General features: G+C 42.4%; 2 protein-coding genes across 10 annotated transcripts in view; one reads left to right on the plus strand and one right to left on the minus strand.

Moving 5' to 3' along the window:
- cep162 (centrosomal protein 162) overlaps positions 1-12,820 on the plus strand; it is a 30,036-nt gene extending 17,216 nt beyond the window's left edge. For all 9 annotated transcript variants that reach the window (XM_051407251.1, XM_051407252.1, XM_051407253.1 and 6 more), the window contains 15 exons: positions 135-269; positions 1,088-1,219; positions 1,841-1,953; positions 2,088-2,187; positions 2,755-2,881; positions 2,988-3,151; positions 4,627-4,731; positions 4,832-5,071; positions 6,024-6,236; positions 6,329-6,647; positions 7,540-7,672; positions 7,749-7,890; positions 7,977-8,075; positions 9,393-9,527; positions 12,261-12,820. In XM_051407251.1, coding sequence (XP_051263211.1) covers positions 135-269; positions 1,088-1,219; positions 1,841-1,953; positions 2,088-2,187; positions 2,755-2,881; positions 2,988-3,151; positions 4,627-4,731; positions 4,832-5,071; positions 6,024-6,236; positions 6,329-6,647; positions 7,540-7,672; positions 7,749-7,890; positions 7,977-8,075; positions 9,393-9,527; positions 12,261-12,458 — 2,355 coding nt within the window. In that variant the 3' untranslated portion in view covers positions 12,459-12,820. The remainder of the gene's footprint in view (positions 1-134; positions 270-1,087; positions 1,220-1,840; positions 1,954-2,087; positions 2,188-2,754; positions 2,882-2,987; positions 3,152-4,626; positions 4,732-4,831; positions 5,072-6,023; positions 6,237-6,328; positions 6,648-7,539; positions 7,673-7,748; positions 7,891-7,976; positions 8,076-9,392; positions 9,528-12,260) is intronic.
- A 3,477-nt stretch (positions 12,821-16,297) lies between these two features.
- On the minus strand, positions 16,298-21,765 carry mrap2a (melanocortin 2 receptor accessory protein 2a). Its single transcript, XM_051407361.1, has 3 exons — positions 21,319-21,765; positions 20,947-21,046; positions 16,298-18,474 (listed from the first exon to the last, which is right to left on the minus strand). Exons 1-3 carry the CDS (start codon positions 21,437-21,439, stop codon positions 17,922-17,924), a joined length of 774 nt encoding a protein of 257 aa, XP_051263321.1. The 5' UTR covers positions 21,440-21,765; the 3' UTR covers positions 16,298-17,921.
- Positions 21,766-22,339: the final 574 nt, after the last annotated feature.

The following is a 22,339-nucleotide window of genomic DNA, read 5'->3' on the forward strand; positions in this document are numbered from 1 at the left end:
TATGCTAATGAATGCTGTGTCTGAGTGGATGGAATGTGATGTGCATGTTAACAGTGACTTTTCTTCTATGACAGTTTGTCCTTTACAGTCTCTGTTCTGTTGGGTTGAGTTCAGTGTCGATGTCTGACTTGCAGAAGGAGGAGGGCAGCTCTCTGGTGGAGGAGCTCAGAGTCCAGCTGGCTCAGAAAGAGAGGGAGCTGCAGGTGATGAAGCAAGGAGCAGAAGAGCTCAGCTCACTCAGACAACAGAACTATGTACTACAGAGCAAGGTACACAGGAGAAACAAAACATTCATTCCATGCATTCTGGATCAGATCAACTGCCGACATTCACATTCTGTGTTTGATTGAGACCGGTGCGGTTGGCTGTAGACTTTGGTTGCACTACTACACATTATTTTTGGACGGCTGAGTTGGTACATTTTCAAACATTATATATTTGTCAACAGTTAAAAGCACAACAGTGGGTAAGATAAAGTAACAGTTAATAACATTAACTAATTTAGAGACTACTTTAATATATTTAAATAAACTTGATTTGATTACATACCTGCATGCTCCTTTTTTCATTTCTGCTCCCATGTCCCCCCAAGCGTTGCAAACTTTTGGCACCAAATCTATTTTGGAAATGCTGTAGATGGTCACATCCATTTACAGTCTATTGATAATCAAATTTGCATTTGTTGTTGTGGTTGAAAATTGTTAATGTTAATGTTTATAATGTCCACCTCCTTTTTTAATAGGATAATACAATAATACAATTGCATGGGAGTGCAGCTCCGATCTGCTGAGGCCGCAGCAAAAAAATTGCCACAAATGTGAGCTAATGTGGAGTGTTTCCCATAAACACTGACACCTTTGGGAGCAACTGCTGTCCCGTATAGTCAAGAAAAACTCCTGGAAATGTCCTGGAAAAGACCTGGAAAATGATTTCTTAAAAAGAGTGGGAACCCTGCCTGTAAAATATATGCATATGTAAAATATGTTGCTTTGGATTCTCAATATTGAAGGACTCAGACTTAGAAAATAAAGGTCAGCAGTGATCCATCTGTACGTAGTAACTAATCTGTGTTTTCTTCACTCCTCAGCTGAGAAGTGCAGAAGAAGCCGGTCAGAAACATAGATGGGCTGAGGCTACCAACTCCACTACAGAGGAAAAGCTCCAAAACATAGACAAAGAAATAAAAGAGCAAGAGATGCTCATAAAAGGCTATCAGCAGGTTTGTTTCTCCTAATACTTATCTCTTAATGTGACTGTCTTCACTGTTCATTTCTGCTCTTAATTTGTTTTTGGATATCTGCTGTAATTCTCTTTTGTGTCAGAAATGTAGGCTTTGGAGAAATGGACTTACTTTTCACCACAGCTGTTATTCAGGTTGTGCTCCCAGCAACTTCTGGTTTGGATGGTAACACTGCCAAACTCAGTTTCCAATGGGAGATTGACGGGAGATCATGTCAGGGTTCCCACACGTCCAGGAATACATGGAAAACCTAAAAAAAATTTAAACTATTTTTCCAAACTTGCAGCAGTCTTTTCAAATGTTTCCAAAGCCAAATGAAAAATGTCCTGTTATAGTTGATTAATACATCAACAGCAATGTTCATTGTTGCAACAAACACTTCCTACTTTTTCTTTGAATAGGCTAAGCCGTGGGAATATGAATTTTATGTAAAATAAAATGAATTCTACTTAACTTGAACTGATACTTATGGGCTGTCCTGTATTACTACAGTACTGTATTGTCAAGAATAAAACTGGGAACCCTGCATGTCCTCATTGCTGCATGAGCTTTTTTAATATTTCTACTATTGTAATATTGTGAGCTGATATTATTTTACAGGAGAATGAGAAGCTGTATTTGCAGATGAAGGCTCAGCAGGCCAAGAGTAAATCCAACGAGGAGGCCATGTTTAATGAAAACCAGAGGTTGCTGAATGAGCTGGCTTTCACAAGGTGGGTTCAGTAAAGGTGTGTCTATCAGAGCTGTGACCTATTTGCAAATGCATTATTGCTTGTTTATGTCTTCTTAATATGAGACTTTATCACCAGTGTTTTTTCTGTTTGTATCCTCTGACATTTTTCATCAGGGAGCAGATTAATAAAACCTCTAGGCCTGTGGGAAATGTCTGCCTAATGGATCACACTCAACGCATTACAGACCTGTTAGCTCAAATAAATTCATTTCAGGTAAGTACCACAATCACTGAAATACTGATAGATTTAAATGTTATATATACAAAATTCACTAGCTAATAGATGTTGAACTAGGGCACCAGCATCTCCAAAACAATGGGCACTACGGCCAACCTCTCCATTGACAAAACCAATCATTTTACCCAGCAGATAATCAATCAATCAAACTGGACAGAAACCATATAAAACTTGCCCAACAATCTCCAACACTGGTTTGGTTCAAGTAAACTCTTAATTCAACAAGTTAGATGGAGAAAATAGTCCTAAATGAGGCTGCAATGGTTACTGCTAAGTGCTTGTATTTGCCATTGACAGGCTCAGATTGTTATTCGTGTCTGACAACATTATGGAAAGGACCCCCTACAGAGATGTTAGTTTAACCAGAAACAGACGTAATATCATTATCACTCTCCACCAGACTCCATAGACAAAAATGGTAATTTTACTGTGCATATGATTGTGACATTGTTTATTCAAAGTGGAAAGACATAAAACATATACCTTTAAGTTGTGTTTCAGCTGCTCACTTACCACAGAGATACTGTATGTTTCTGTATGCAGTGGAATGAGGCCAAGCTGTCTGAGGACATTCACAGACTGAAGCAAGAAAAGCAAGCTCTGGAGGTAGACCTGCAGCTAATGAAGAAAGAAAGAGACCTAGCTAGGGCTCAGGCCATGTCTGCCTCAGGTAAAACTGCATACTGAGCAGTGCTAATGGTGGAATTTAAAGACCTTTATATGCATAAGTGATCTTTGGTCCGACTGACGGTGTGTATCCATTCTGAATGTGTCAGGTGACAAGACTTTTGAGATGCGCGTATTGGAGGACAAGCACAGAGAGGAAGTTGCAGCCCTGAAGAAGAAGCTGCAGTGGTTTGCTGAGAACCAGGAGCTGCTGGATAGAGACGCTGGCAGACTGAAGGCTGCTACAGCTGAAATACACCGACTCAAAGAGCAAGTAAGGCTCTGCATTGACGTTCACTGTCAATATAGTAATCTCTACAAGGTCCCCCCCTGTCTTATGTCCTTGCAGTATCAATTCATAGCAGTTGTGGTACAAAAGACCACTGCCTTTGGTCATATAATGATCAGCCCTACTTTTTTAAATTAGATTTCCTTGCCTAGCTGAATACATTTTATGAAAAACTTCTTAAAGGTCCAGTGTGTAACATTGAGGAGGATCTATTGGCAGAAATGCAATATAATATTCATAGGTTTTATGGCATATGTTTTCATTAGTGTATAATCACCTGAAAATAAGAATCATTGTGGTTTTGTTACCTTAGAATGAGCTGCTTCTATCTACAGAGGGAGTGGGTCCTCTTCTATGGAGTCCCAACACTGGCCTAGATAGGGCCTTTAAGGTTTTTTGGTATTTTTTAGGGCTGCACAATTAATCAAAATATTATCAGAGTTGTATGCAAATTGCAGAAGCAGCAGTTTTAAGGTAAAATGTGTGACAAAACAGCATAATCATTTGTTACTGTAGTCCTAAAGAGATGCCCTGGTCTACAAATCTTGTTCTCCAGATTTAAGATGTTTGATACAGACCCTTAAATATTTGACATTTAATTTTGACTTTAATAATTTTTACAGTAAAAATTCAATTTGTGATGCAAAAATGATTGTTCCCACACTAACCATTAATCCTATCGCAATAGCAATATCTGTCAAAATAATCCCTATTACCATATTGTGCAGCCCTACTAGTTTCGCTGCCTCCATAGTTTGTCCTACAGGCTCCTAAATGTTACATAAGTCACCTTAGTCAAATTTGCCTCCCAACATTATGCTGGTCTAGACGCGTCATCAGTGCCAGAATGACAACAGTCAACTGTTCAACTACAGTGTTGGACATGTAAACATGAGTTCTGCTATTGTTTCTTTATTTACTTAATTTGTGATGCACTGATTGACAGCTGTTTTGAAATTTTTCAATTACAAATATTCCTAAAGTAGTAGTGTACCTGTAGTTTATTGCAGGAACATTATTATTCTAAATATATATAACAATGTTTCACATTATTTCTTTGATTTGTTTTTATTGAGGTATTTTAAAACGTCCATAGTACATAGTTCCCATTAGAAGATACAGGTGTAGCTAGATCTGCCAAAACAGAATGCACAGCCTCAATTCTAAGCCTCAAGCCTAATGTTATAGACCCTCCTGGATATATAAGAAGAAGGGTCTATATGTATGTATGTGTATGTATATGTATGTGTGTGTGTGTGTGTGTATATATATATATATATATATATATATCTTTTGTGTAAATATTAAAATCATTCAGCTTTAAATTGTTTGCTTGTTAGCCACGGTTAGCAACCAACCAGTCTAGCATGTAGTTGTTGTTGGGGTCGGAGGGCCGATATTATCGGACATCCCTAAATTACAATTAATGTTTTTGAAATAACAGGTTGTCTCCTTCTCAGGTAGAAAAACTGAACATGGATGTGGGCAAAAGAAGCAGTGAGCAGCAGAGAAGGACCAAAGAGAAAACAGCAGACACTAAGAGGATGCAGGATCTGGAGCGACAGGTTGCTCAAACAGACAAATAAGCTAACTTATGAAACTCATTACACTCCCTCCCTCCCTTCCCCGTCCAGTTCATGTCCATTCACTTTCTCTCTTTACCAGGTGAAGGAGCTGGAGCAGATTCTAAGACGAAGAAACCCAAACTCCCTGCCCGCTCTGATTTACGCTGCAGCCACGGCTGGTGGTCGAGAGGATGTGGATGCTGCCAAGACGTCACCACCCAGCAGGATCAGCGCCTTGCTTGAGCGCAGGATTCAGCGCCTGGAGGCTGAGCTGGAGAGTCACGATGAGGAGGCCAAGCGCAGCCTGCGGGCCATGGAACAACAGTTCCACAGGATCAAGGTACAACAAATTGTCAATAATGTACTCACAGCCAGACACACACAGAGACTGGCTGGAGAACAGAGTGGAGCTTTTAACAGCTAAAGAGCCAGATGTTTACGGTTTCCTTACAAGTTCACCATCTCAACTTAAAGATGACTATGTTCGGTGCCCGGGTGGTCATAATGTCAGTCATATATATCAGTGTAAAGTGCAGATAATGAAGGGGCTGCGAATTAGCTTCAGCTAGGCACCCAGTATACATTACATCGGTGTGTGAATGTGTATGAATGAGTTAGTTTCTGTTCGATGGACTTTGCCATCACTGAGTGAATGTGTGTGAAAGGGTGAATGTGGCATGTAGTGTAAAAGGGCTTTGAGTGGTCGGAAGACTAGAAAGGCGCTATACAAGTACAGGTCCATTTACCATTACCATGTAACGATGTGCGTCAAATACAATCAGTGAATAAGTTGCATGGAAAATGACTGCAAACAAAATCCATGCCAGCTTTATTGTTGTTGTTTTCTCACCTGAAGAATGCAAAACAAAGAGGAAAACTTGGTGGTGTAGCATCCTATTTGGTTTCATCTAGCAGTGTAGTTGCAAATTGTGACTTTTTTCAGGTTCCATTTCTGACAATAGATCTTCGTAAATTGTACACACTGAACCTTTAAATGTGCAAATCAAATGCAAATAGTTCTATTTATTCTGAATTATAATTCTTACCTCAGAACCTTACTCAGTCATTCATCAAGACCAATTATATTTTGGTAAAAGCAGTGTGTTTAAAAAAAGGGCCAAACAGTATAACAGCATGAAAGTGTAAAAGAAAATCACAAAATGTATTGTTATCAGATTTATTTACATAAAGAACAAACACACTGCTGATTAACTGCATCAAAATCTTAATGCAAAACAATTCTTAAGCATTTCTTCTTTTGCATGTCTCTAAATCTAAACTTCACCATTTAGCTCCGCTACGAGCAGCAGATCTCAGAGCTGGAACAGCAGCTGGAACAGAAACCGCAGCTGGAAGCTGCAAATTCAGCAGCTGGGGCTGAGCCGTGGCTGTCACAGGTTCGATTGCTGGAGGAAGAACTGCAACGTGTGAAGGAAAGCCACCAGGAGAAAGACAAATCCCTCCAGGACCAGATTGAGTCTCTCCAGCAGCAGCTCAAACAGAAGGTCGCTACAGGAGCCACACAGGCCACCTTCCTTATCTTCAAAAGATTACTTTCTTGAACATACTATACTGAACTAAACCCTCCTCCATACAGGCCCATCCAAGTCCAGGCCGACACCAGCGTCAAGCTGAGGCAGCATTTGGCGCACGGATAGAGCGGCTGAACCAAGAGCTCAGCGCCAAGACACGAACCATTCAGGAGCTGAGTCGCACACTGGAGAGACTGCAGAAGGAGTCAAGGAACATGCTGTCCGTCCCCAACCTGCGACCAGAAACTCGTTCTACAGAGACCAAACGACAGCCGGGCCAAGCCAAAACACCCAGTTCTGCTACCGCAGGAGAAACATGTGGTGCGGAGGACACGTTTCCAGCTGCTCATTATGAGAAGACCTACCAGCCCAATGTCTTCACAGGTATGAGCTTTTTGATTGTCTGTTTGGTTGTCTTTCCTTTACATGCTTAGATGAATGCTAGAATATTATGTATATAACCTGATATCCAAAAGTGCTTTAACCATTTTAAACAGTCCATTATTTAAAATGTAACTTTCATTAAACCGTTGTCAATAGTGACACCAGTGGCCGTTAAGTGAATCGCTCGCACTACGTAGACAGTCTGTAGTCACGAGCGAGCATCATCCTTCATGAGGAGTACAGTCTAGACCTGCTCTATTTTGTAAAGTGTCCTGAGATAACTTGAATTGGCACTATACAAATAAAATTGAATTGACTTGAATTGAATCCTGAGCATCGGCCAGCAGTGACATACAATAGACTAAATGCTGGAAAATAAATGACAATCATACTTAATAACGTTACTATCTGCAATATTCCTATATTTTATTTGGACCATTGACTCCATGCTACTAACCAGACAACACCACGAAGCAACCAACACCAGACCCACGCTGTGCAGCCAAGACACAGCCAGTCGGACAACCCCAGCTTAGCTTAGGCTGCAGTTAGCTAGTTACATGCCCCTGCCTCCCATCACTCTTGGCTAGTACAAAGCAATCGCTAGCTTCATTTATTGTGGGCTAAAATCAACACTGTTTGTCAGAATACATAAGTTAGTATTATAGTATTTATCACGGTTTTTTTGGCTCTGTTTTGGTGGGTGTTTCCTCTAGGAAAGTGGAGACACAAGGTACTCAGGAGCACACATAAGTGTCACATCCTTTGCATTTTATCGGAAAATCTAACCCTTGTGTACATATATATTATACACATATTGATATTTTCTTGCACCACTATGCTATAGCTGAGTATTTGAATTCTCCATTTTGTTGTTGCATCTTTTCGGCAGGCAGTCATATCTCAGAGGTACTGCAGGAGAACGAGGCTCTGAAGCAGCAGCTGGAGCAGCTGGAGGTGCAGACTGAGCAGGGAAAGGAGGCGTTAAAGGCTGATGCCGCTCAAGCCAAGGATGAGCTGCGCAGGTATCAGTGTGGACACATTAACTGAGATTTTCTGCAGAGCATGGATGTGATCAATGAACTCAATGTGATCTGTTAGGCTACAGGAGCAGTCTGCAGAGCAGCTGTCATCTATCAGAGCAGAACACCTCAGGGTGTTAGACCAGCTGCGGGCCACCCATGCCCTGGAACACTCATCCTCAAAGGTTGCTGAACTGACAAATAAGCTCAACACTCAGGAGGTACTGGATCACTAGCCAACCATTCTCATGTCAACAGGAAGTCCTGGAAATGCTCCTGTTGCTTTAACCTTCACGTTTACCTGCAGGTAATGGTGAAACACTTGCAAGAGCAGCTGAGAGAGCTGCAGGGAGCTAAAGATGCATTGGCAATATCCAGGACCCGAGAGGATGCTCTGCAGAAGCAGGTATGGGTTAACCTCTACCACTCCACCCCTCCTTACAATAAACCAATTCATGTGTTTTTTAGGTGGGGCAGGGAGGGGGGTGGGGCTTTAGGGGAAGAAAGCAGGTCACGTAGAAGTGGTACACATCATCTGAAAGCTGGAAACCTGAAGATTAATTTGAGATGCAGCTCAGTTTTATAATCAGAAATCTGTAATAAACATTGTGTTATATACAATTTTTTACACAGATTTTGTGCAAAATGTAACTTCTGGCCACTAAAAAATATACAAAAATGGTCAAAAATCCCTCAAACACTACATGATGACACAAAGACGTTGAGGAACACCATCAAAAATTGACATCTGGATTTTTGTAAGAATTGCATTTTTCAGCGTTTGGATGGCGAGCACTTCTGTTCTGAAAATTTCTCAGAAACCCTCTTTAATGTCAATATTGCTTGGAAAGCTATCCATCATCTTAATGCCCTCGGCCTCTAGCTTGTGGCTGTACAGTTTCACAAGGCTGTGATTATCCTAGAGGTCACAATAGGTCAATTTATACAGTGCGGTCTCACTAAAATGAAATTGCTGCTATGGGGACTGACATCACTACACATGAATACAATTGTTGTCAGCTTTCCAGTCATACCCAATTTATGCAGTTCCAATACTGTTTATGGACCCTTGTATGTCGAAATATTCAAATACACTAGGCCAAAATAACACATTCATACTGCATGGAAAAAGTTGCATCTGCTTATTATTATTATTATTATTATTAATAATAAAAGGGGGCATGTGAGTAAAAGGGAGACTCCTAGGTACCCATTTTCTTCTGGATATGTTTTTGTTCTTTTTTTTATTATCAATTGTATAACAAGCAAATGAAAACCGCACCAGTGGTGATCAAACCCTCCCCCCACCAAACCACAAAGGCCTTCAAATGGTTACGTTGACATTGTCACAGTGACACAATAATCAGACTCACTGAGGTCATACAGCTTGTCTTGAAACACAAAAAGAATGTTCTACTAAAATAAAATATATAAAGACCAGATGGGAACACTGTATGCAGCATATTCAGATTGAAGTAGATTAAAACCAAAGAAATATCAATGAATGGGGAGCTTGCTGGCAAATAACAGCATGTTTTCAGCAGCAGCATCACCAGCTTTTCTGCCAGATTTCAGCAGTCTGAAAAAGTTTAATATGTTACTTGTTTTCTGTTTCTGTTCTGGATTATCAGATTTCATTTTACCCAAGATACCCAAGTTCACTATTTTGTTGAGTATTTGTCATCATTTTAACATGTTGTGACCGCTTCCACTTTGTATTTAGCTGACCAGACTGCTGAAGGAGCTGAAGGAAGCTAAAGAAGCTCAGAGCCCAGAGGTGAAACTGGTGTGCAACCTGGAGAGGAAGATCCTCAACATGGAGCTCAGACACCAACACAGAGAGAAAGAGCTGCAGCAGGTAAATGGAGCTGTACTTGTATAGCGCCTTTCTAGTCTTCCGGCCACTCAAAGTGCTTTTACACTACGTGCCACATTCACCCTTTCACACACATTCACTCAGTGATGGCAAAGTCCATCAAACTAACTCATTCATACACATTCACAATGCACGGCATCAGGAGCAATTCGGGGGTTTAGTATCTTGCCCAAGTATACCTCAACATGTGGCGAGAGGAACCGGGGATCGAACCAACAACCTTCTGATTAGTGCTCTGCCTCTGCACCACAGTCGCCCTAGGTACGCATGAGGCCACCATTTACTGTTTCTGTGAAGCTTAAGATTATGTTTGAATGACCCCAGGCCACCTTTCACTGTTTAACCCTGTGAGTTTAGAGCTGCTGTTCTCTTGAGTCACACAGATGATCTTTACACAACAGGAACTTAAGGACCCCTAACCTGAATCTGTAGGAATTTTTTCCCCAAAAAAAATGTCATTTAAAAGGGCCACCGTTTTTATGCACTGCTTGGTAGGTGAGTATTCTAGTGTTGGGTGAACATTTCTACTTTCATATCATCCAGTTGTGGCTATTCAATTCAATTCAATTCAATTTTATTTGTATAGCGCCAATTCATAACGGAAGTTATCTCAGGACACTTTTCAAATAGAGCAGGTCTAGACCGAACTCTTTATAACATTAATTACAGAGACCCAACAGTACCACCATGAGCAAGACCTTGGAGACAAGGGCAAGGAAAAACTGCCTGTTAAAAGGCAGAAACCTAGGACAGATCCTCCGGCTCTAGGTGGGTGGTCGTCTGTCTCGACCAGTTGGGGTGAGAGAGACAGAGAGAGAGAGAGAGAGACAGACAGACAGACAGACAGACAGACAGACAGGTGCACAGCAACAACAGTATTGGCAATGGCAATCTAGCAGGACCATGGCAGGAGGCTCCACCAGGATCGATAAGAACCTGCGAGACGAGAAAGCACAAGAACTCCGGGGAAGAAGTGGAGTTAGTAACATGTATTAATGGAACATGAATGAGTGCAGAAAGAGAGAGAGAGGAAGAGAGGAGCTCAGTGCACCATGGGAAATCCCCCAATAGTCTAGGCCTATAGCAGCATAACTAAGGGATGGTTCAGGACTCACCTGATCCAGCCCTAACTATAAGCTTTATCAAAGAGGAATGTCTTAAGCCTACTCTTGAATGTGGAGAGGGTGTCTGCCTCCCGAACCACAACTGGAAGCTGGTTCCATAGATAGATCTCTATTTGAGATTGCTGGAGCTGACAGAAGTTGAAGAATTACGTCATAACTCGATGTAACTGTTTGCATGGGTCAAGATATGTAAAAATGTACATCAGCACAAAAATGACAGTTAACAAAAAGTACCATTAGCATTGTGGAACATAAAAAATGTGCATTTCACAACATTAACTACACAGCCAGTACTAGGGCGAGGCATGATGGGGAAAAATGGGCCGTCACCAGGCTGTGAGATTACAGACCAGAGCAGCACACTCACAGGTTGCAGAATGTGGCTAAACATATAAACAGTGCCTTTTTATTGGCAACCTCTCCCTTATGCTTGTGTTGTCTAAAAAATAGACTTGAAGTAAATAACACTTGAGGTTGCAGCTGGTGCAGACTGACAGCTGCATAGATTAATACGAAAGCATCAAATCACACTGTGTGTCAATATCCCAGCGTCATGTTCTGTTTAACATTATTATCTTATAATATCACATGTGAGCAGGAGTGTGGAGGTACAGTGTGTCAGATCCATGGAAAAGAGAAAACCTGACTTTTAATTAAGGATTTAAAATTAGCTTTTCTTTTCGTTTGTATTCATCAACGGGACTCAGCAGGGAGACATGTCGCTCCACCATAAACATCTCTAAATGCATAGTAGGGCGCAGATTCTTGAGCTATTGTTATAATGCTTCAAATCCGATACATCCCAAAAATGTGTGTGTATGTATGTATCTATGTATGTGTATATATAAATATAAATATATATATATATATATATATATACATACACACACACACACACACACACACACACACTGTGTTTTTTTATTTATTTAACAAGCCTATACATGTATATTTAGCCTGTATGATCACTATCATTGTCTGCTTTGTTGGCTTTGTAAGAGTCCGATTAGGGCAGGTCATGAAATGACGTGGTATCGGACCAGTGCCCAGACGTGGGTACTTGGGGAGATCTAATACCGCATTTTAGACAGTATCGGAGGAATTTGTCAGAACAGCTCTACCACTGACTTTCTCTCTGATCCATACCATCAATTACCATCAGCATGCTTGTTGTCTCCTCTATTAGAAGATGAGGAAGTAGGGGTGAAAATGAAATAAAGAGGAAAGAAAATCTAGCAATGCAACGGTTGCTTGTGCTGCTCTGCTACCATCCTGTGTTACTAATGTCCAACCAGCTGCTGCACCCCAGACCACCCAAAATACCCCAATTTGGATTTACTACCATCTACTCAGAGGAGCTGAAATGTAGGTCCAGGGACCCTCCTCCAAAGCAAGCATGATTCATAAAATGTCATAAAATGTTTTAATCTAATAAAAGATTTTGAAGATTAATTCAGCGAATCAAAGCTATACTCCAGAGAGAGGCCAGTGCGTGCCAGTAGAGAACTGTGACAGTGGCTGCACCTTCTTCCTTCCACCTGAACAATCAACAGAGGCACTGGTTAACCTCAGTAACTCCCCGTCCCTGCAGGTGATCGGTGGGTCGTGGCAGACGCCAGACGCCGGTGAGCAGTCAGAGGTGGAGCGCTGGAAGCGTCTGGCTCAGGACAAGAGCAGAGAGCTGGAGGCGTTCCGTCTGGAGCTGGACTCCATCCTGGACATTCTGAGACATCTCCAAAGACAGGGAGTGGTCTTCCCCATCACAACCACCCCCATCCAGAGGAGTTAGCGCACACACAAGGTTGGACTGATGCAGTGAAAGCTGATAATTGGGTGTTGCAGCCAAAGATAAACATAAGCAATAATCAGTATGTCGGCATTAGAGTTAGCTCAAGTGAAGGGCTTTTTATTGACAGCAGTATATTAGTCAGTAACACACAGTTCCACTCCATGTCAAACATGTACAAACAGAAATAAAGCTACAATATACTCGAGTAATAAATCGAGTTTTTGTTGGGATTCAGAGACTGAAACATTTAACCATACACATACTGTACCTGTTTCTTATATATATTGTTTTTATTTTTTATTTAAATGATTGTAACTTATTTTAGGTGTAATGAAAAATAAATGTTTTTCAAATGTGATAAATTGTGTTCAGTTTGTTCTTTCACATACTGGAACTAATACAGTAATACAGTCTAATCCACTTCACCCTAATCTTAATGCACAGACACATTATATCAATAAGCTGCTGCACCTGATTAATTGTTGCCAACTGCAGCGGAGGAAATACAGAAAAACTCTTTTTTCTCAGAATTCCAAAAGTAAATGGTAAATGGACCTGTACTTGTATAGCACCTTTCTAGTTTTCCGACCACTAAAAGCGCTTTTACACTACATGCTACATTCACCCTTTCACACACATTCACTCAGTGATGGCAAAGCATCAAACAGAAACTAACTCATCCATACACATTCACAGCAATTTGGGGTTCAGTGTCATGCTCAAGGATACTTCGACATGTGTGTAGGAGGAGCCGGGGATCAAACCAACAACCTTCCGATTAGGGGACGACCGGCTCGGCCTCTGCTCCACAGCCGCCCCAAAGTGTATTGTCCTTTGCAGTATTCCAAGTTCAGCAGCAGAGAACGCTTTCTTATGCCAACCACTGCTTACCAGACCTGTGCACAATGTGTCTGAAACAGTCCAATATTACAGCCCAGCTGTGGTTAGCCTCCTTCAGTTTTTCTGTAATGAACTCCACATACATTAAGTCAGTAGCTCTCTTTTAATTTCATATATTGTTATTAGTATTATTAATTGACTAGAAGTTATCCCCATGAGAGAATGACTGACATAGGTTTCACACTCTTCACTGTTAGTGAGACTACATCCTGTGTATCAGTCAGGGGGTTCTTGACACCAGAAAGTTTGAGAACCACTGTTTTAAGGGACCAGGGTGTAGGATTTAGTGGCATCTAGTGGTAAAGTTTCAGATTGTAACAAACTGAATACCGCTGGCATTTGGATTTGGCAACCTGGGAATGAGAACAGGAGTGTAGGAGAACTTAAAACTTAAAAAAGTAAGATCAGACTTTTTACAATTTTAAAATATCATTTTATGATGTCCTGTGCTGTCAGTGAGCTAAACGTGGTTGTATTTTGTGTGTTTGCTGATGGTTCAGTCATTCTTGGTGAGCCCAGCTTTCACTCAGTGAGTGAGCCAGCCTATCCAACCCTGTGCAGGGTTTATTATTTCCTTCAGTGACTCATGCACAGTCCTTGAGGGTGAGCTGCACAAAGGATTACCACAACCAGACCAGGGTTTGCAGCAGCAGCGTATTTAACATGAGATGAAATAATTAGTCCCCATTGTGAAGTGGGGCTCTCACAGCAGCAGACTAAAACAATCCTACAGTAACTGGGATTATGTCAGTACAACTCCTCTCAAGGGGGGCATGCAATTCTAGGAAATACATAAGCAATACATAGTGTAACAGGCAAATGAACACCGCAGGGGACTGCATGGTAAACTGTAGTCTAATTATTTGTCCATTATGTTTAATAGGTCATAAATAATACCACATATATATGAAAACATAGAGCATGTTGTATCGCTCCTCTTGTGTCTTGTTTAATTTCACTTCCTGAGTATTCAGTCTGTGTTCCCTTGTTCTTGTCAGTTCATCCTAGTTGCTTTGCCTGGACCTGTATCCATCTACATACCTGTCTACATACCTGTCTAGCTCTGTGTGTGTGTGTGTGTGTGTGTGTGAGTTGGGGGGGGGGGGGGGGGTGGGGGTGGGTGTGTGTGTGTGTGTGTGTGTGTGTGTGTGTGTGTGTCTCTCAGCAATCCAACTAGAACTCAACAACCAACAACACAGTGAACAGTGCAGCTTCATACAGCTCATTCTGACCCACACCTCCAACACTGCCCCAACAAATCCACCTGAAGATCATCATCATCATCATCATCATCATCATCATCATCATCATCATCATCATCCAGGAAGAACAGCCATTGTTGTCATTGCTTACTGTCTGGGCGGCTGTGGCTCAGAGGCATAGCGGGTCATCCACTTATCGAAAGGTTGTTGGTTCACGCCACATGTCGAAGTGTCCTTGAGCAAGATACTGAACCCCGAATTGCTCCTGATGCTGTGCATCAGTGTGTGAATGTGTTAATGAGTTAGTTTCTGTTTGATGGACTTTGCCATCACTGAGTGAATGTGTGTGAACGGGTGAATGTGACACGTAGTGTAAAAGTGCTTTGAGTGGTCGGAAATACAAGTACAGGTCCATTTACCATTTACTGACAATCTGTAGCTGTACAGCAGAAAATGTGAGCAAGTACTGGAGCTCCAGCTGTGTGTGTGTGTGTGTGTGAGAGATGATTGCCGCCATTAGAGTGGGATAATTGGAGAAAGCTCAGAGGAAACGGTCTTCTTTCGGACATGTCAGCCGCTGAATCACAGGAAACACATAGAACATATTTAGTTATGCTGAAAGAGTTTTTACTTTAGACCCTGTCATTTTTATATGAAGCAACATCAGTTGGCCAATATTGGCCAGGAGCAGACATTTTGTTATGTATCAGTTTCTGAGTATATGTTATCCGATATGCTCTGTGTTTAAACAATACTGTGTCAAGCAGCACAGAGTAAGAGAGAAGCGATATATACATACATATGAATACCACTGATTATCTGGTTATCATGGCTCCTGTCAGTGGGTGGGATATATCAGGCAGCAAGTGAACATCTTGTCCTCAAAGTTGATGTGTTAGAAGCAGGAAAAATGGGCAGCGTGCGGATTTGAGCATTGACAAGGGCCACATTGTGATGACTAGACGACTGGGTCAGAGCATCTCCAAACCTGCAGCTCTTGAGGGGTGTTCCCGGTCTGCAGAGGTCAGTACCTATCAAAAGTGCTCCAAGGAAGGGAAAAGTGGTGGTAATTGGCGGCCAAGGCTCACTGATGCACGTGGGGAGTGAAGGCTGGCCCGTGCGGTCCGATCCAACAGACGAGCTACTGTAGCTCAAACTGCTGAAACAGTTAATGCTGGTTCTGATAGAAAGGGGTCAGAACACACAGTGCAGAGCAGTTTGTTGGTATGGGGCTGCAGAACATTATGACCCCCAGGGTGCCCAGGTGCTCAGCCCCCTTCACACTGGAACCTTCTCTCTGAGCAGTTTGAATTCTTCACTTTGGCTGTCAGACTACTAAATCCACTCAGCATCATAAGAGAAGCAAACACATTACCTCACAACTTCTCATCACTCTGCACTATTTTATCTGAGCTCCTCCCTTCTTTTCTCTGGACAATGGACTCAAACCCACATCCTCAAAACTTCCAACCAGTCACACACTGTGAGCTATTTGGTTTGAGACAATTTACCTCTTTTCCTCCAAATATTTCCCTCTTTACTCTGGACATCTGTTGTGTCTTTGTCATATCTATTTGCATAAGAAATTATACATAATATGTCAATGAAATATAAATAAATATGAAATCTGCATTCATATTCAATAAACGATTCCACAAGATGTCAATTCATGTAAAGAGCTATGCGAGTTCCACTTATGTTTATCAATAATCAACACTTCAAATAAATAAATAGCAATTGAATAACACCAGTGAACTGCTTTAATATATTAAGAGTTGTATAGAGCGTTGCAGTTATTCAGTCTGACCACTGGAGGGCACGCTTCATTGAACTGAACTACTGTATCATTAGATTTCAATGTGAAGTCTTAAATGTCAGACGTAACATAGACAGATATATTTAATATATACAATGAATACAGAGACACAGTAATAATAACAATATTATGAAACATATGAATACACTTTATCCTTTATAAATTTGAACATTATGACTGTGACACATTACCACTGACCGTATGGACATTACTAATGTGCTGTTGAAGGTGTGGAGGTGGATCACTGTGTCAGAGGACACTGTAGAAGAACAGAGTGTCAGCAGGACAGTCCACATACACTCCTACTCTGTAAGAGACAGAGGAGGAGGAGGACAGGGATGAGCGTCCCTCTGTTCATTCTGCACACTGAAGATCAAACATCCACCTGCAGGACCAAGAAGAAACACTGATTTCTGACGCGAGTGTCACAATGGGCTGCCAGTCTGCAGCTTTCTGTCTTCTGTTTCCACTAATAAGAAGGACAGTGAGGTTTTGTGGAGGACAGTGAGTCCCTGGTTTGGCAGTCGGTGTATTCTGTGAGCAGTCGGTGAATATTTGAACGTCCGGAGGTGTAAACACTTAATCCATCAATGTTTAGTCTAGGCCTGTAGCGACGCGTCAACGTCAAAAATACGTTGACGTCAAATTTCTACGTCGACGCTTCGCCACAGCTCTACACACACACGTGGGAGACCAAAACATTGCAGAATGGAGGACGAAACAGCAACCTCCTCACAGAATTCCCAATAAAAGCCCCAATAAAAGAAAAAGTCCTAAAAAAACAGCTCGCCCTCAATCATCGAAGGTATGGGAATACTTCAAATTTAGTCCCAAAGTAAAGGTGTGGTTATTTGTGCTCTTTGCTGTTGTGCTGGTGTGGTATACCAACTCCATTTGGCAATGTGGGAGCATCTGGGGCGGAGGCGCCCCGTTGTCGCTCGTGGAGGAGACGGTGGCGGGTGGGTGCTGGCGTTGGCTGGGTTGGTTTCATGTTCGTGTGGTGTGTTGTGTGGCTCGGGCTCTGCGCACTTCGGTGGTGCTGGCTGGCTGTCTTGGCTCTCCGTGCGGTTTGTTCGTGCTGGGTTAGTTAACGTTAGTTATAATCTAATGTTGGCTTGAATGGTAGCCGGCTTACAGCTGCAGAACACAGCTATCTATAGTAGCTAACGTTGGCTGGCGTGGGTTTTGGCTGCTGGCCTGCCGCGGGCGGGCAGCGCGGGGGGCTGGGGTGGTTGGCTGGTGCCACCGGGGTGCACGGAGCTCGGGCTGCGCGGCGCGCTGCACGGGCATGAGATTGATTTGGCCAGCGTTGGTGCTTGTTGTTGTCTCCTTCGCGAGTGGCAAAGCGGTGCCTCCGTTTCAGAGAGAGAGCTCAGACGCGTTGGTTAGCCTAGCACCACCAAAGTGCACAGCTGCTAGATCTAGCTAACGGTAGCAAGAAGATTGCAGTAGCTTTTAACGTTATCTGTCTAACGTTAGCTAACTCACGTTAATCGTCCAATTAGTCGTTAGATTAGTCGACTAATCGATAAAATAATCGCCCGATTAATGGTTTAAGAAATAATCGTTTACCCCCAGCCCTAGTTGAGTCACAATGAAACCAGTGCTGTCTTCAGATATCCGCTGAGTGATCACATTTGATGAGTAGCTGCTCTCAGCTCTCCAGGCTGATGTGAAATCATTACGGTTCCTGCCGCTGCGATCCCGCCCCTCCAGGATGATTGGCAGCTCCGGCTCTCCCAGCAGCAGGTCGTCCTCCCCTACCGTTGAGCTGTGCTCAGAGTTCACACAGTTGGGGATGTTGAAGTGGGCCAGCAGGATGGCTTCATTCTCCATCCCATTATCTGTCACCGCTAGCTCCTGCAGGAGCGTGGCGTCCCCCATCTCCAGACTGCTGCTGGGCCTCCTGTGGCGTCCTCCTTCACCCACACCACCAGCTATGCTGCACGGGGCTCTGGAGCTCACCTCCTTGGACACACAGCACCAGGAGAGAGAGCAGGAATCCAGGCCACTAGGACGAGGAGGGGCTCCATTGTTGAGGTCGGTGTCCCTGTAGCCGATCAGACGGGGCCGCGTCTCACATGGCTGACCAGTGCCGCTACATGGAAAGGATGACAGAGAGGATACAGTGAACCAGAAAGGACTGAACAAACAGCAACATAATAAAATATATATACTTTACAGAGGGCTCGACAGAACTGAGGTGTACATTCAATATTCAGTCCCTCCAGGATTTTGTGGTTTTTTTAATTGTTGCTGCCTAAATTTGTGATTCCACTGCAGTTTGTGCGATGCTTGCAATGATTTTAGGCATTTTTTATTAATTCCCATTAAGACTATAAAGACTGGGTAGTCCTAAATTCTCATAACTCATAAAGAAAAGCACTAGGACGGCACTCCCATGAAACGTTTTCCTTCTGCCACATCAAGGGCATCTGGCACAACACGTACATTTCAACATGGGGAGCTACACGCACGAGAAAGGGCAAACTGCCAAAACTGTTGCGTTTTTATATGTTTTGTATAATTAATAGAAAAATACAAAAAATCAAAGGCAACTTGTGAGAGTAAAATGTTTGGAGGGGAAAATGTGAGATGTTCCTTGTTGCAGACGCCTGCATGGTCTGCAGCTTCAGAAACAAGGAAGTGAGTCTGAGGTCATATAGCTCAACGTTTACGCACTAAACAACACTGATTGGTCAAAGCTGCAAAAAAGGCAGGCACAATGCACAGGGATTGGTTGAATTTGTGTTCATTGTTGTGATGGCAACTTCCTGCAGGGTCTTTGCTCCACTAAAGTTTGTGTAAATCACTAACAGCAGGAGATGGATGTTGTTATTTGATCTTTAGTGACACAGTTGTCCCTGTTTGCTTCACAAATCACAGTCTGAAGTTCAGCACGTTGGGTCTACCAGAAACCATTTCACACACTGCCTACAGCACCTACACAACATGGATGGACGATGTTTGTACCCGCTTTCCTCTGTTAAGAAATTCAGACCCATAAAGGATAGACTAGTGGATAGACAAAGTAGTTTTTCAGTCCTGGAAACACCTGAAAATGGATTAAAATGATCAAATATCCTGGAAATAATACATGTTGGATGGAAAATTGTGCTTGAGCCCCTCACTCAGATCGCATATTAAACTTAGTGCATTTTTAGTTTGATCCTAAACAGTCGACTGTTTAGTATAAACTGTGCACTGTCACACTTCCAAGCGGGTTCACCAAATGTGAAACAGAACAAAACAAAGGCTCCCTTTTGATTCCGGCTTGACTGTGAGTCAGTCTAGCTCTTCACACGGAGCTAAACAGACTTGCAACGACCTTTTCTGCGTCAAGTCTATTTTCTGGGAGCCATGAGTGGAACTCTCAGAGAAGCCCAGTGGAAATGCTGCAGATGATGGTCTAGAGCCAAAGAACAAAATTACCCTCCTTTCATTGACGACATGTGAACCATTGATCTGACAGATCAGAGTATTAGGAAGGGACAGTATCAGTGGGACACGTCTGCTAACATAATAACTCAGGGGACATTGGACAGCCGCTGGCTCTGCATGTGTGAATACAGATTGAAATAACAAGTTACAAAAAGAGATCAATAAAAAAGAACTACAATAAATAACCACTTGAATAAATAAATTCATGTAAAAACAACTAAAACTCATGCCATGTTACTACACCTTGTTGATCTGAATGGTAGCAGCTGGAACAAAGCTATTTTTAGAATGATTTGTTCTCCATCTTGGGACAATAAACCTGTGCAAAGGGTGGGAGTCGTTGTTTCAGTTTTTAACAAACGTTACTCAGGCAGGAGGAAATGCATTTGTTTGGGACTATATTCAGCGGCGGATTAATCCACATTTGGTGCTCTGGTGAGTATTAGGGAAAGTAGGACAGTGTATGAGTGACTGAGTCTAAATAAACTGCAGTGTGTTCATAGTAATGATAGAACATGTCAGCCAGTGCAACAGTGTGGCTCAATGATGTGTTTTTTAGACAACAATGGGGCCCTGTGGCCGTACACATTGTTGTTCGGGTTGAGAGACACCCATCACCCTCACCAGTTTAACCATTTCTCAGTTAATGAGCACATCAGTGAATGGATGGTAGTCTTGCTGAACTCTGCTGGAATCACATTTTACTGCAAATGTCAACATGAACAGGCACGACTAAACAATAGTTGAGGCTCTGTTGGTTTCTAGATGCATTTAGAATTGAAGCTGTGTCACATTACAGGGACTTTAGAAGTGTGCAGTGTAAGACAGAATATGAGAGGGTTTCACCAGACTCATTCCAAAGGCTGCTCCAAATACACTTTAAACACCATGTGACCTCTGAGCTTTACAGTATCCCCAAATGCATTGCACACCTAACATCATCATTTAGGCAGTGTGCAGTCAGTCCCTGTCAGCTGAGAGTCCGACACATGGACCACTGCAGTCTGCACATGAAGTCTTCCACTCTATTATGTGACAGTTTGTGAAGACAATGAATTGGTAGCGTTGTTAACTTCACTGTGTTCAGCTGCTGGGCTGATACTTTCATCAGTGAACTGCTGTGACTCACTCAGGATGTGGAGCTCCAGTCTTGGTCAGGAGCACGAGCAGAAAAAACATAAAGATGACAAAGACAGCCAGGCCGACCCAGAAACTGATCACTATAGAGTCTACAAAAAAAACACAAAAACAAGATAGAGGATGTGAGGATGAATCCACAGTACTCTGCAAACATTAGTATTAGTATTAGTAGTATTATTATTAGCAGTAGTAGTATTAGTATTAGTATTATTATTATTATTATTATTATTAGCATTAGTATTAGTATTATTATTATTATTATTAGTATTAGTATTAGTAGTAGTAGTATTAGTACCGTTATTATTAGTACTATTGGTAGTAGTATTCGTACTGTTGGGATTGTAGTTAAAGAGCTACTCACAGCGGTGCGCTCTGAGTCCTTCAAAAGACACCGGCTCCTCGTCGTCGTAGTACTCATACCTCCATTCATAGTCCGGGGCTGCAGACGCTCCGGTGCCGTTCGGACCATCAGCGGCTGACATCTCCGAAAGAGAAACAGACCGTTTCCTCTGAGCTTTCTCCAATTATCCCACTGTAATGGCGCCAATCATCACACACACACACACACACACACACACACACACAGGCATGGAGCCTTTTCATACTGCTGCAACACACTGGGCTGCTCTCTCTCTCTCTCTCTCTCTCTCTCTCTCTCTCTCTCTCTCTCAGAGAAGAGAAGGAAACTGATTGTACTCTCTTTTGGCAACCTTCCTCTGTTCAGGTAAACAGACAGCTGATAAGTTACACACACACACACACACACACACACACACACACACACACACACTTACAGCTGGAGCTCCAGTACTTGCTCACTTTTTCTGCTGTACAGCTACAGATTGTCAGTAAGCAATGACAACAATGGCTGTTCTTCCTGTCGATATGATGATGTTGATGATGATGATGATGATGATCTTCAGGTGGATTTGTTGGGGCAGTGTTGGAGGTGTGGGTCAGAATGAGCTGTATGAAGCTGCACTGTTCACTGTGTTGTTGGTTGTTGAATAATTACATACATTAATTATTAATACACTCAGGACCTGACCCAAACACAAGACAGTAGCGGGATGACTTCCGTGATTTAACACAATGATGATAACACAATACATCGATCTTACAGGCAGCTAGACAGGCAGGTAGACAGGTAGGTAGACAGGCAGGTAGACAGGTAGGTAGACAGGCAGGTAGACAGGTTGGTAGACAGGCAGGTATGTAGATGGATACAGGTCCAGGTGAGGGGGAGACAATCCAAACTGGGGGGAAAACAGACAAAGACAGGAAGTGACAAAATAAAACAGAAAATAATATATATAAGGTGTGAGGGCAACAAAACCCAATTTTGTGATCATGTTAAACATGGAGCCATTTGTTTGCAATCT

This window comes from Dicentrarchus labrax, unplaced genomic scaffold, assembly GCF_905237075.1.
Source record: "Dicentrarchus labrax unplaced genomic scaffold, dlabrax2021, whole genome shotgun sequence".
Classification (NCBI taxonomy): domain Eukaryota; kingdom Metazoa; phylum Chordata; class Actinopteri; family Moronidae; genus Dicentrarchus; species Dicentrarchus labrax.